The 15,818-nt window shown below is 35.1% G+C and overlaps 3 protein-coding genes across 3 annotated transcripts in view; 2 read left to right on the forward strand and 1 right to left on the reverse strand.

The window, feature by feature from the left end:
- Positions 1-3,989, reverse strand: part of LOC117321838 — a 43,854-nt gene extending 39,865 nt beyond the window's left edge. Inside the window, exons 1-3 of the mRNA XM_033876428.1 lie at positions 3,556-3,989; positions 812-929; positions 131-231 (exon numbers count right to left, since the gene is read on the reverse strand). Of these exons, the coding sequence (XP_033732319.1) occupies positions 131-231; positions 812-929; positions 3,556-3,696 (360 nt within the window). The 5' untranslated portion in view covers positions 3,697-3,989. The remainder of the gene's footprint in view (positions 1-130; positions 232-811; positions 930-3,555) is intronic.
- A 9,379-nt stretch (positions 3,990-13,368) lies between these two features.
- Positions 13,369-15,818, forward strand: part of LOC117321839 (signal transducer and activator of transcription 5B-like) — a 38,710-nt gene continuing 36,260 nt past the window's right edge. Inside the window, exon 1 of the mRNA XM_033876429.1 lies at positions 13,369-13,426. The gene's annotated coding sequence lies outside the window, so the exon portion shown is untranslated. The remainder of the gene's footprint in view (positions 13,427-15,818) is intronic.
- Positions 14,077-15,143, forward strand: LOC117342559. Its single transcript, XM_033904747.1, has 3 exons — positions 14,077-14,307; positions 14,391-14,583; positions 15,058-15,143. Exons 1-3 carry the CDS (start codon positions 14,077-14,079, stop codon positions 15,141-15,143), a joined length of 510 nt encoding a protein of 169 aa, XP_033760638.1.

Raw genomic sequence — 15,818 nt, forward strand, 5'->3', positions numbered from 1 at the left:
TTGTTAAATGTATTTATACTTTTATATAAATCATATAATATGTTCATTGAGTATATCGTTTTATTTAAACATATCGCAGCGAGTATTATAGAAGTTTACATATTTAATGCATATAAAAACCATACATCACCTGAGGTAGTTCTCCTGTTTTGTGGAGGAGAATGTTGGCTCCTGGAAATTCGTCATCGATCTTTGTCAATCTTTCAAATAGCCCACATTCCTTATATAAATCTGTAAATAATTAACGGAACGTTAACGTATCGTTCGATAATATACAAAACAATGGCTTTAATATACATGCTTTTGTTGCAATAAATAATTATGTAAAAGAAACATAAGAAATAAATATATAGTTAAATAAATCAAAAATATAAATCGATAAATAGATAAATAAATAGACATAAATCTGAAATAATTATATATCTGTCTTATTATCAAGCTTTTTCCACAAAAATAAAACAAGTAAACAAATCCGCCAGTTTTTAAAGAATATTATACCAAACTGTACTAGCGATCGTACATAAACAATTACGAACAGATATCACAAAATAAAGACAGGGTATTCATCGATATTGGTACAAAAACACAGACCATTTATTTAGGCTATAAAAACAACTTTCTTTACAAAATAAATATGGAAGTTCAGTAAACTTTAACAAAAGAAAATGTTACTTTAATCAAACGTATACAATTGCTCAGTATACAGGCTAAAGAGAATTTCTAACAAATGTTTAATGTTCATCCAATTCTGCAAATGTTTGTCAAAAATTGTATGAAAATGAATATTTTGTGTGGTACTAGCAGTAATTACTTTTGATCTTTCCTGCCGAGTATAATTTCTGGGCTAGCTTTTCCACCAATCCCTCTGTCGCCACCCGTACCACGTCAAGCTCCTCTCTGGTGAAGAAATCCTCTACAATGAGGTACCCCTATAACAGATTAGGTATTTCAATGCCTATTTCAGAGTCAGCAAGGGTGTCACACTAATTTTTCGATATTTTACTGGTAAAAATGTAGTAAAATGAAATATTAGACCGGTTACACTACCACAACATTATCAGGATCTAGAAAGGAAATCAGAAAAGTTAAAACAATAAAATACAATACAATTCTTTATTAACGAATTCCGGCCCACATAGGGCAATATAATTAATACAATCACAAAGAGGTAGAGTGGCCAAAAGACAGATGAATGGACATGCATTTATACTAATATAAATTACAAACACATAAACAAAATTGCTTGTAACATGCTCATGATGTAACTTATGACTTGGAAGTAAGGTAGATTGGCTATTACAAAATCATTACACAATGGATACAGAAATAGTTATATAAGAAATAATCTATTCACGATATGACTATAGTTTTCTGAAATTCAATGAATGAGCACTGCGTTTGTATCTTTTGTGTTTTGATGCAGTTTTCCATCAAACGTTAGTTGTAGTTTTAATCCTCATTATCATACACGTGTATATATATATATATATAAAATGCATGCAATCTTGGTGTCAACAATTGTGTACCAAACTTCAGAAAATGTCATCTTAATTTGCTCAAATCTCAACATACGCCCACTTAATTTGGATGCTGCTGAGTGATTTCCGTAGTTAAGCGATAAAACAATTATCACACGAAGTTTGATCTTTTATTTACAGGTTAAGTACGATTATAAAATAAATGAATGTTTAAAAAACCTGTCGAATAAAAATAGGGCCCAGGAAAGCACAACTCAAACTTGAAATATTATAAACAAGGGTCGTTCGAAGACAGGACAACAATGTGACATGGTCATAAGATAACACTGACTACTGGGTGTAGTGTGTACTATCTCTGTGACATTTAAGTGAACCAACTGGTTACTGATTACTTGAAGCTTGCTTAATGATAGGGTTAGTGTGTCGACTGTGACGTCCGTCAATGAGATGGGAGTCCCTACTGATAATGAGATGGCCATACGTCCTGAGTCCGATAATGAGATGGCCATATATACGTCCTTAGTCCGTAAATGAGGCCAAAGTCAGTTACTAAGACATCATACCTCCGTAGTCCGTTATTGAGGTGATCATACGTCTTTGGTTCGTTATTGAGATTGACATGCATCTGTAACTATAGTCATGGCATTCATTGCCTTCGGTTGATATTAAAGATTTATAGGTCTCTATAGTCTATTAAGACTTAGTATATTTTCACTATAGAATATTCATACCTAGAATATCTCTCTATAGAATATAAAAACCTAGCATATAGGTCTCTATAGAATATTGAAACTTAAAATATAGGATTCGAAAAAATATTGATACTTAGTATACAGGTTTCTATAAAATATCAATATCTAGTATACAGGTTTCTATAGAATATCAATACTTAGTATATAGGTCTCTATAGAATATTAATACCAAGTATACAGGTTTCTATAGAATATTAATACCTAGTATATAGGTTTCTATAGAATATTAATACCTAGTATACAGGTTTCTATAGAATATTAATACCAAGTTACAGGTTTCTATAGAATATTAATACCTAGTATACAGGTTTTTATAGAATATTAATACCTAGTATATAGGTTTTTATAGAATATTAATACCTAGTATATAGGTTTCTATAGAATATTAATATCTAGTATACAGGTTTCTATAGAATATTAATATCTAGTTTACAGGTTTCTATAGAATATTAATATCTAGTATACAGGTTTCTATAGAATATTAATATCTAGTATACAGGTTTCTATAGAATATTAATATCTAGTTTACAGGTTTCTATAGAATATTAATACCTAGTATACAGGTTTCTATAGAATATTAATACCTAGTATACAGGTTTCTATAGAATATTAATACCAAGTTACAGGTTTCTATAGAATATTAATACCCAGTATATAGGTTTCTATAGAATATTAATATCTAGTATACAGGTTTCTATAGAATATTAATATCTAGTATATAGGTTTGTATAGAATATCAATATCTAGTATATAGGTTTCTATAGAATATCAATACCTAGTTTACAGGTTTCTATAGAATATTAATACCTAGTATATAGGTTTGTATAGAATATTAATACCTAGTTTCCATTTTCTATAGAATATCAATACCTAGTATACAGGTTTCTATAGAATATCAATTCTTAGTATATAGGTCTCAATAGAATATTAATACATAGTATATAGTTCTCTATAGAATATCAATACATAGTATACATGTATTTATAGAATATTAATACATAGTATATAGGTCTCTATAGAATATTAATACATAGTATATAGGTCTCTATAGAATATTAATACATAGTATATAAGTCTCTATATATCAATACCTAGTATAGGTCTCTTTAGAATATTAATACCTAGAAATGGGTCTTGATAAACATTTCAAAGAATCTTTAGATTAGTTTGGATTCAAGAGTTTAGCTCCGTCCAACCTTCCTTTTTCTTCCCTGCACAATTTTAGCATCTCATATTCCTTTGTAATGCGGTAGTGCACCGCAGAGCTTCCGTATACTCGAGCAGTTTACGAGATCGACGCTATTCGGAACAAAAACCGTGCTTACCTGTTCGAAAAACTGTTTTATCTTGCTCTCCGGAAGCTGACCAGGCTTACGCTCCTTCGGTTGTGGGGGCATTGCTCTTAGGTCGAAGACTTCTGGATGCGCCTCATCCACAATCCCGCTACAAATAACTGTGTCCGCCATTATTGCAAAAACTATGCAGCCGACACTTCTATATTTTTATCAGCGAGGCGACTTATCATAGGGATACTAGGCCAAATTCTAAGGAAGATAAACGTCGTCAGCAATCTAAACCAAACGCGTTTCCGCTATTCCTATCGCATGGCGCCACATCGCAAGCATCGATCGTCTGTTTAGTCCTTTCGTCGTCTGTCAACTGTTTTGACACCCCCTCCCCTCTAGGTCGTCTCTTTAACTGTGACCCAGACAATAAAAGGAAGGGGGCAGAGCCTAAATGTGAAAATGTCTGTTTTTAGCAGCAGGAAAGAGCTCAGACAATATTTTCAGTAAAAGGTTCAATGAACAATTATGATTACTTATAATTATGAACAGATATTAAATAGTTAGAATATTTAGAATAAAATGCTGAAGTGAGAAAACATTTTGTAGAATTTGAAATTGCCCCCATATTTCCCTACCAGGAAAATCTGACCTAAGATGAACCTACTTCCCCAAGAATGTCAACACAAAACAACATCAGCACGTGCTGTAACAGAGGTTACACATACAGAAGGTCTCAGCTTGCTTTTGACCTGAACAGTATATCCACGAACAGTATATCCACGAATGTCTATTCCAATTTAAGATGTACTAAATGCCCAACACACTACTTGTTTTTATATATAATATTCCAGTTATGACCTATTTATTGTTTACTGTTAGGATTTGGGTAGATATAGTTCTCCCACGTGTCACAAGACACATTTCTTTCGTTCTGGGACCTAGCCATATGTTTGTGTAGAAATGACAATACAGGGTGTGCAAACGTTAATGCACCCATTCAACACCCTCCTTACCCTAAACCCTCCTTATGCTCCATTAAAGGGATTACATAGAACTTAATTCTTACCAATCTTCTGGAAATAGTAGTATCAGGGTTATTGCCCATGCAGAGCTGGTGTAACCTGACCTGTACACATTGTGGTCAGAATGTGTTCCATCAATGACGGTATGACCCACTGTTTCTCCACTAATGTATCATCAAACTCACAGCCGTTATGTACTGATAAAGTTTCTATTGTGTGCACTTAATTGTTCCTCTAACTATTATCAGTAGATTTTGTTTAGTCATTCCCTAATTCTTGGTTATCCAACCGGGCAGAATGCTGCTGACACTGTATGTGGTCATTAAAACATTTCCCAGATCAGATCAGAGGGTACCATAAAACCGAAAATGTAGGTGTCATAAGATGCTATCACCTAGGACCATACTTCAAAAGTCAACATTGTGGAAAGATTGGAGTCACAAGAATTTATTGTCAATTAAACTTTTTAAACGTAAAAAATATGACTTTAGTGAGCTATATCTGTATCTTAACTATTCAGTAACATAACATACGAGTTTCCCCTATACAAAATTAATAAAGTGACCATTTCAGAGGAGTCAAACATGTATTATATAAATGGTCAAAGAAAAGTGCAGAAGGATGATATCGCATTACACAATTGTACAAAATAGTAAGGTTAAATCCAACTGTATACTATGGAGGTGTGAAAATGATATACATGTTAAAACAAAACAATTTTATGCATATATAGTAAATTACTCAACCTACAATCCCTGCCTTTGAAGCAAAAATGTAATAATTCAGCCACAATACAGAGTTTGGTTCAGAAAAGTTGGTCACTTTTAAAAAAATTGTTTCTCACATATACACAGACAAATCATATAAACATAATTGCATAATCATGTAACCATTTCATCATTATGGATGCACAAGGTGTATCAAGAATTAGAGATGACCACATGAAAGACAATATGAGAACTCCAAGGCCATCTCTCTCTCTCTCTCTCTCTCTCTCTCTCTCTCTCTCTCTCTCTCTCTCTAATGACGCAATGAAACAAAGAAATCAGAAAAGAAAAGAAAGTACAAGCCATGACTGGGACAATACAGTTTCATCCAGTGATGACAAGAATATGTTATTCAACAAAATGGATTCGATAAAACCATTAATGAAGGGGTAACTGTCTCATTTGTATAATAGAGAACTTCTGGATGAGGTTTTTGATTTTTACTTTCTTTCATACAAGTCAATTACGATGGATGATATGAAGGTTGATGACCATCGCGTGACATACTCACAATTTGTGTATTGTGAGAAGGAGGATGCAGCTAATGAAAAGTTATTCATGTATACATTATCTGGATTATTACGAAACAACACTTGTGCAATTCAGAACCACAAAAGTTAATGTGAACATTTGGTGGACATCAGTGAACTTACACATCAAGGTCATGCTGGAAAGAATACTTTTAAATGTGCGAACCATCATACTTTTAAATGTGACACCTCACCACATATATCTGGGGGTAACATGTTGGTCAACATGAGGTTTGCCCACGCTGTTATAGCAATAGGTATGAGGTATGCCCAATACGAAGGCTCTGTGAGGCAGCATATTTAGGAATATGTGCCTCATCCTTTTTTTGTAGGAAAGCATGAGATGTTCTGTGAGGATATTTGCAAGCTTGCTGACTCCATTATCGATGATGCTATCAATGAAGAAGTCACTGCTACACTGCTGGACACAGATGACAATCAGGACAATGGGAACGAGGAGGAGACCGAAGAACAAAACAAATATTACAAATGGATCTTAAGTTTATCGGATGCTGGATATGGATAGTTTAAATCTAGAAAACTAAACATATTATTTCCAATTTTTTTTTATATTTCATGCAAGAATACATTTTCTTCATATCATAACCCCATATAGAAATGGATATGGTTTTTTTTCGCTCCATCGGGGGTACTTAGACCGCCAACGACCTTCATAGTTTAGTCAGCAGTGTGAAAAGTTTGACCAGCGTGAAGCAAGGGTCTATACGGACGGAATATAACACCGATGTGGGACTAAATGGGTGTTTTGTGGGTGAGTAAATATCTCATTCAACTATACACGTATATGTAAGGTAGGTATCACGCCCCTAAACCAACATGCATGGTTATGGCCAGAGGACACTCGGGCTAATTTTAACAATGGAAATTAGAATAAAGTCTTCCTGTCAGTAGGTAAAAACGATGCCTGGGACATTTCGGTTGAAACAGATTCAAGTCATTAAATAAGGTTTGATGATGATTGCCCAAGAAACGAAGTCAGAAATTGAAATTGAAAATACGTAGAAAATATACGCTTAATATATTTTTTCTGACGTCAACAATCACCAGCGTAAAGGTTATCTTTGTTTGACGTCACTGGCAGAGAAATGGTTAATCGGTCAGATCAGCATGACAGACAACGTGAACTTAGTAAAAATAATGGTATAGGAGCTTATAATGATTATGCGGCAACTTTGTTTTGACATGAATTTTTAATATCTTCGTAAAGATTTTTAGCCCACCATCTGATGATGGTGGGCTATTCAAATCGTCCGTCCCTCCGTCCGTCCGTAAGCAGTTCTTGTTATCGCTATTTCTGAGAAAGTACTGAAGGGATCTTTCTCAAATTTCATATGTATGTTGCCCTTGGTCCCTAGTTATGCATATTACATTTTGGGACCGATTGGAAAACAACATGGCCGACAGGCAGGCATCTTGGATTTTGACAATTGAAGTTTGTTATCGCTATTTCTCAGAAAGTACTGACGGGATCTTTCTCAAATTTCATATGTAGCTTGCCCTTGGACCCTAGTTATCCATATTGCATTTTGGGACCGATCGGAAAACAACATGGCCGACAGGCAGCCATCTTGGATTTTGAAAATTGAAGTTTGTTATCGCTATTTCTCAGAAAGAACTAAAGGGATCTTTCTGAAAATTGATATATATGTTGCCCTTGGTCCCTAGTTATGCATATTTCATTTTCGGACCAGTTAGATAATAACATGGCCAACAGACAGCCATCTTGGATTTTGACAACTGAAGTTTGGTATCGCTATTTTACAGAAGATTCTGAAGGGATCTTTCTCAAATTTCATATGTAGGTTCCCGTTGGTCCGTCGTATTGCATTTTGGACCAATCTGAAAACATTGTCGGCAGACAGCCATTATCGCTAAATCTTTAATTTCATATATAAGTTCCCCTTGTTTGAAAAGTACTGGAGGGATGTTTCTCAATTTACACAGATAAGTAAGAGGAAGGGAAAAATAGAGAAAAGATCAATCTGACATGGAACCTATAAAGATCATTCCATGGTGGGCGCCAAGATCCCTCTGGGATCTCTTATTAATCATTTTTCTTGTTGATCTTTAACTCTAAAGGCCAACATACTCGGAAAGCTTATATTGAAACTGAAAGTGGCCGGCGGCCATGTGTTTTGTTTTTTTAACCATGACGCATCTAGCTGTATTCCTACACTGACAAAATCATGACGACATAAAGGAAAATGCCACATAGAATGTAAATTTATGTTTTTAACCCTTTCACTGCCAGATTTTTGCATTTTGAAAAACATGACGTTACTATTGTTGACGCCAACATTAAGTGGAGTCCCTAGTGACAGGATTCTTGCTAAATATTTTACGAAACATCTGCGTATACTTATTCATTTTGCCAGAATTCCATAATGTGACAACTTCCGGCGAAAATATAATTATACTGCCCAATTTTCTTGAAAACTCATTGGAGAGCAACCTACTACTGAGGGCGCCATTCTGGCGAAAAAACGTATGAACATATTATTTATGCCACCTGTTAGGGTTAAAAATCGGTTGCTTATTTTCATCATTTTTTTAATTTGTCAAGATACGATATCTTATATACATGTACTTTATAAGATATCTTATATAATAAATGAGATATCTTACATATGTATATACTTTTCTTTTGATATATATAATATATATATATATAACACTGTGTGCGAACTCAACTGTACGGCTACCGGATGTTGCGATAGCTGAAGCGAGGCAGTAAGGTAAAAAGCAGAGAGCGAGATCAGTTTTAAAGCTGAAATTAGGTAGTTATATTATGTATTGGACATAGCCCAACGTTACGGTGTCTCCTAAATAAACTCTTGATATTATGTAGATTTATAAGTTAAAAATACACATGGGAAATGCTACTTTTATATCAAAACTCTGCGTGAAATCAGCTGACGATGTGACTGTCGCATCAAATTTTCACATTTTACAGATAAACACGGGTAATATATAACTTTCTGACTGTGTGAGTAGAAACATATACGTCTCCTAAATTGACAGTGACATAAAGCATGATTCTATCTTGACTACATTTTGTAAAATATCGAAATGAAGTTAGCATCGACTGTACGGGTTGTAACACAAACAAATCTAGGATTGTGTACGGCTTATAGCGATGTGATTGAACGGTGTGTTGTGATTTATGTAAGCACCAAACTTTTTGCCTGATAGTGTACGTACAGCGTACAAAATTCAATACAACCAAGAAAATGTTTGGTAGTTTCTTTGGAGGAAAACGTCCCTGGCCGTACAATCTCTCGAGCAAGGCAAAAATGTCCCGAATCAGTTCATGGTCGAATTTCGCTAGGATTGTCGTTGTGGTTTCCTTGCTGTAGCATAGCAGAAATAGTAAACTCTGTGTTTGCAAAACGAACAGAATTTGAACGACGTAATACCATGGTAATGAGTAAACAACTGGTGTTTTGAATAGTTGAACTGGAAAGGCACATTTTACTTCAATAGCATAGTTTTTTCCTCGTGTAGTCTTTTAATTTCATCTGTCTGTCTGGCACTGTCATCTGGACTCACAACAACAAAGGGAGCATCTTTGTAATGCATGGTCTCACATCCTTCTTCTACATAGGACAACGACGGGAAGAAAACGGGCAAAACCTTTGATACCAGTGTTGCAATGGCATTGATTTCATTTGACGTTCCATACTCCATCCTTTGTATTGCCTCATCCCCAGGAGCCGGTTTTTCTTTCGAGTTGAAAACATTTTCATAATTTTACATTTCTTAGTTTTTGTGACAGCTCAATATCCTCTTAACATGAATGATGTGGAACAGCAGAATTTATTTTCGCATCCTGGGAACTGGTTTCTTCCAACCTCCCATAAATTTCCCTTTGAACAGTTTCAATCCTGTTCTCCAAATATGTTTTACCACGGCGGAATACCGCATAGCATGAGTATTTTCATGGGAGTACCAACCACAACATCAGGAAACATCTTTGGACTGGTCACAATCAAGTAAAATAATGTCTTGGAAGAAAGCGCTTAAATCATGTTCATCATCTTCATCCTCATCTTCAGAGGTATTAGCAGCAAACGATAACTGCTTGACATTCTTAAATGGCGCAGAAGATCTGCAATGAACTTTACTGCACGGAGAAGCAAAGCCATCATCATTTTCCTGTAATGTGATAGTACAGGTGTCACTATTTACTTTTATCTTTTCCCCCGTCTTCCTACTACATCTGGTACAATTTGGAAATTTTTGGTCCTAAGTGTAGTTCCTTTTGGTGAGTGTTTTGCAGTTTTGAAATTAAGTATTTCATGCCCATGTAAAGTTTGACTGTGCTAAATTACGTCTTCAAACAGCAAACATTTGAAATCACAATAATAGCAACGGTATTCCATCGTGATCTGAAACGGTAGACAAGAAATCTCATTAGAAACATTTTTTAATATCGAATAAATTACATAAAACTCGTGGACATTGAGAGTGTAGCTCAGACTACTTATAATGCATCGATAACCATCACAATTACCCGTACGATTTATTTTTCATAAATCGCTACAACCCTTACAGTACTTACATAACAACCCGTACATATTCCCGCATTCAACTCCGTGTATTTTTTCTCGTAAAATGTAAGTTTGCATAATATTGTATCGTATAGGAATGGTGATATAGAATAATCGGAGTACAAACTTTCGTTTTAGAACTAATATAGAAGGCATAACACATAACGAGAGGATACAAATGAAAATAATAACATCTTTCAGATGAAATTTTCGATGAGGAGCAAGTGATTTTTAATCCTTGCGATAGTTTGGTTATAGTTAAAAGACATGTTGATAGTATCAAGGCAAGATTGATATCTAAACATGAACCAAAACTTGTTCTTTGTATCAATTCCCTCTTTAGTCGGTACATAATTGTTATTTTCTTCTCACCTCTGCAATAAGCAGCCATTTTCAACCGCTTCAGCAATCGCAACATCCGTTAACCGTACAGTTGAGTTCGCACACAGTGTATAAGATATCTCAAAAAAGATATGATATCTTATATATTATATGAGATATCTTATATATTATATAAGATATCTTATAAAGGAAATTATATAAGATATCTTATATAATTCGATTATAAGATATCTTATAAAGAACGAGATTTGAATTTGAGATAATAACTCTCCTCCAATCGATGAAGGAGTCGAGATATGAAGCTGAAACTACATATAATGTTTGACACAGATTTATAATTGCCATATATTCATGTTTGCTCGAACACGACATCCGCTCCGTGCCTAGCCGATCGTGGTCACGACAGAGGGTTGAACGAAACGGAAGTTACCTTACAGTGAGAGCAGTCATTCTCGAACTTTTAGGTTTTGCCGGTCTCACGAGTGTCTCGTTCTTTATAAGATATCATAAACTTTTCTTTACAAGATATTTTATATATTATTAGATATCTTATATCTTTTATGAGATATCTTATATAATTTATAAGATATCTCATAAAGAAAAGTTTATAAGATATCTAAAAAAAACAGGCAGTGTTTCTGTGTACTGCTATCTATTGTATTTACGTACCAGAAATTACGCTGACCATCTGAAATTGCAGAAGGACCTTAATAATTTAGAGGAATGGGCGAAAAACTGGAAAATGCGATTTAATACATCAAAATGCTACCAACTCAACAACTCGGTTTAGAAGGAAGTAACATCTAATCCCTACCTCGGCCTTTCTATCTCATCCCATCTGAAATGGAATACACATATCAACACTATGTGTTAGAAGACCAGTACAATACTCGGCTATGTCCTTACAAACAAACCCTCACTCAGCCACCCTTACTTACACACATACCCTCACCCAAACACCTTTACTTACAAACCCTCACTGAAACACCCTTACTTACACACATACCCTCACTGAAACACCCTTACTTACACACATACCCTCACTCAAACATCCTTACTTACACACATACCCTCACTCAAACACCCTAACTTACACAGATACCCTCACTCAAACACCCTTACTTACAAACCCTCACTCAAACACCCTTACTTACACACAAACCCTCACTCAAACACTCTGACTTACACACAAACCCTCACTCAAACACCCTTACTTACACACATACCCTCACTAAAACATCCTTACTTACGCACATATCCTCACTCAAATACCCTAACTTACACACATACCCTCACTCAAACACCCTTACTACCCTTACTTACACACATGCCCTCACTCAAACATCCTTACTTACACACATACCCTCACTCAACACCCTTACTTACACACATACCCTTACTTACAAACACCCTTACTTACAAACACACCCTCACTCAAATTAACACCCTTATTTACAAACAAACCCTCAGTCAAACACCCTTACTTACTCACACACCCACACATCCCTACTTACGAACATACCCTCACTCAAACACCCACACATCCTTACTAACGAACATACTTTTTTCTTCATACACACACAGCTACACACCTTTAATTTCTTACACACAGTGACCCTTTCTCTTTTAACATCGTTTCCTTCACGCACACCCTTTCTCATCATCATGATTCCCTGCAATATCCTTCCTGAAATCCTGAAATTATTTTTGCACAAATCTAAATCCTCAGATTTCGAATAATAGGAATGAACCAAACATATAATTATATAATCAAATAAAACTAGAGAATTTACCATATGTATGAAATACTGTAAGGGAATAGGGTAAGAAAAGAATTCGGAAAAAGTTAATCGAAAAACCAATAATTAATGTTCAGTTTTAAACACGAATAAATGTATACAAATATGCACAAACTTATAATTTAAGATGCCACAATGTTTAATTGGACATGTGGTTTCTTAAAATCAATTATTTGTGTTAACAGTTTCTTCTGTAGAGTTACTTTGTTGTACAGATCAGAGACATATATCTGTATATATGTCTCTGTACAGATGTAGCAGGGAATAAGTCTTAGTCACACAAATATTCAAACCTAGAAAATACCCATGCTGTTTTGCTCACAAGTGTCTAAAGCTCACACGTACCAGAAGCATTTGTTTGGCCAGAATTGACTAATGTACATAACTCTTATTTTGTTCAACTGATTGACGATTGGCGATAAAAGTTGTCAACTTCAGAAAGTGAATATAGTTCCTCATAAATTTAACTTATTACATAACAGCTCTCCTCAAATGTGTATCGCTTATCAAAAATGTTTTCATAAAATGGAAAAAAATGGAATGAATTAAGCGTGTTGGTACCGAATCGGCGCAAACTTTACTCAAATTCCCTAGCTCATCGGTCGATTCTATATTACATATAAATCTACAATTTCATGGTAAACCAATTTTTCATAGGAATTCCCGTGCTACTTATAGTTTTTGTGGAATTCCATTACTGTACTCTCTAGAATTAACTCTTTCCGTATAGAAAGCATCCGAAGTGTTCCAAATGATTCGTTTACAGAAAATCAACACGCTCGGGATTTCCCGTAAATATATATATAGCATTCACTTGGCCAATCAAAACACTCTTGATCGCAACGCCAGCCATCATTTTAGGATGACATTCGCCACTTGGTAAGTAGGTTCTGTTTATTGTCATATCCCATCATTTGCACACAATTATGATGTTTCGTGTTCACCGTATAATATTCTTAGTTGATGTATACTTACATCACAACTACTGGCATTGTCTGTCAATATAGTTGATGTAATTTCGTGCTTCATTGAACCCCGGGGCCGACCGTTCTCGATGTCCCTTCTCTTGTGATTATTGTTGTGATTTTCAAATGTTCCTCTTCCTATGGTTGCATAATTGACTTCAAATACTTGATTAAAACAGTTATGGGCTTGTTCAATTTTCGAACGGGAAGGTTATTTACATTGATTATTTTTTGTGTAGTAGCCTAGCCTTATTAGGATAAAAAAAATTGTATAAATGTGTACCTTGAAGTCGCCTCGATCTCATGTCAATAAATCCATTATATGATACATTACGTATTAGGTGTATTGACAGTTAAGGCGAGTACCTGTGTAACCGAGTTTCCTCTGGCCATGACACCATCTTGTAGGGGCCCTACGCCAGACATGGTGACAGGGCCAAAGAAAACTCGGGCTGGTTATACAAAAATAACATTATTCCTTTTATTTCCTCCTTAAAGAGGATTACATAAATAGAATAACAATTTAATCAACTTAAATGGGAAATAATAAAGACTAGGAGGAAAATGGAACAAAGCATAGCAGAGAATATCAAATCAAACCCAAAACGATTTTGGAATCATGTTAACTCAACGAGAAAAGTGAGAACAGGGATAACCAACCTCATGGGACTAAACGGAGATGATCAACAGATGGCAGTCAAGGACAACGATAAAGCCGAGGTCTTAGCTAAGTTTTCCAGCAGTGTTTTTACGAATGAACCATCTGGAGACCTGCCGGAATTTGATACTAGAACTGTAAATCACCCTTTTGAGGAGATAATTTGTAATCCACTAGTCGTTGAATTTTTTTAGCAAATTTAAATGAAAATAAATCGCAGGGGCCAGACAAAATTCACCCGAAAGTTCTAAAGGAATTGAGACATTTTATCAGTACACCCTTAGCCGAGATTTTTAACCGGTCATTGGAAGATGGAAAACTACCTCAAAAATGGAAAGAAGCTAACATCACTGCCATATACAAGAAAGGATCGAAGTCGGACCCAGGACATTATAGACCTGTCAGCCTCACAAGTATTGTTGTAAAAACCCTAGAGAAGTTAGTTAGAAACAGTATAGTTAATCACATGGATAAGAATAATCTCTTATGAATTAAGCTCTAAACAATTTGGATTTATCTCGGGACGATCAACCCAACTTCAGTTGCTGAATGTTTTAGAAGATTGGACTGAAATTATAGATAATGGAGGAGAAATAGATGTTATTTATATGGATTTTATGAAGGCATTTGATAATTTTTTAAGTCCCGCATAAACGCCTCTTAAAGAAATTGATAGGATAGGGCGTAAGCCAAAAAGTAGTAAATTGGATAGAGGATTTCCTGAGTAATAGATGTCAGCGCGTTATTGTTAATGGTGAGATATGTCAGAAACATACCCCGTAATCAGCGGCATCTCGCAAGGCAGTGTACTGGGCCCAATCTTATTTGTAGTATATATATAAACGATCTTCCTGAAATACCAACATCTTCGTCGCCGCTATTTGCAGATGACACAAAGTTATACAGACAGATTAGGAACGAGGAAGATGTGAGAATCCTCCAGGAGGACCTGGATAAACTCCAAATTTGGTAGAACAAATGGTTACTCAAATTCCACCCCAACAAATGTAAAGTAATATCAATAAAAGCTCCCAAGAAAAGACATTACTATATGAATGGACAGGAAGGAGAGAGGATTCAACTGGAAAACATCACACACGAAAAGGACATTGGGGTAACCATCGATGAGGACCTGAATTTCAAAACTCACCTGCATAACATCGTAAACAAAGTGAACAGCATAGTTGGACTAATACAAAGATCATTTGTGTATCTTGATGAGTCAATGTTCAAGTTATTATTTAAAGCTCTCGTCAGACCACACCTGGAATACGCGCCAAGTGTATGGAACCCATATGGAATAGCAGATATATCGACCTGATCGAGAGCGTTCAAAGAAGGGCATCAAAACTTATTCCGGGACTCAAAAACCTTACATATGAGGAACGCCTAGAGAGACTAAATCTTCCAACTTTACAACATCAGAGAACTAGAGGGGACATTATCAATGTTTTTAAAATAGTTCAAAAAATTATGATTATAGAGTAACTGAGAACTTTTTCCAAATGGACAGTTCTAGTAGGACGAGAAGTCACTCTGAGAAAATTTTTAAGAAACGTAATCTAGAATTTAGAAAGAATTTCTTCAGTAACAGAATAATAGATGTATGGAATAATTTGCCGCAACATATTATAGATGCAGATACTGT

Source organism: Pecten maximus, chromosome 2, assembly GCF_902652985.1.
Source record: "Pecten maximus chromosome 2, xPecMax1.1, whole genome shotgun sequence".
Classification (NCBI taxonomy): Eukaryota; Metazoa; Mollusca; class Bivalvia; order Pectinida; family Pectinidae; genus Pecten; species Pecten maximus.

Coding starts and splice junctions, on each gene's coding strand:
- LOC117342559 (XM_033904747.1), top strand. CDS start 14,077: ATGGAACAAAGCATAGCAGAGAATATCAAATCAAACCCAAAACGATTT. Junction 14,308..14,390: donor CGGAATTTGATACTAGAACT/GTAAATCACCCT, acceptor AATAAATCGCAG/GGGCCAGACAAAATTCACCC. Junction 14,584..15,057: donor TAGACCTGTCAGCCTCACAA/GTATTGTTGTAA, acceptor CGCTATTTGCAG/ATGACACAAAGTTATACAGA.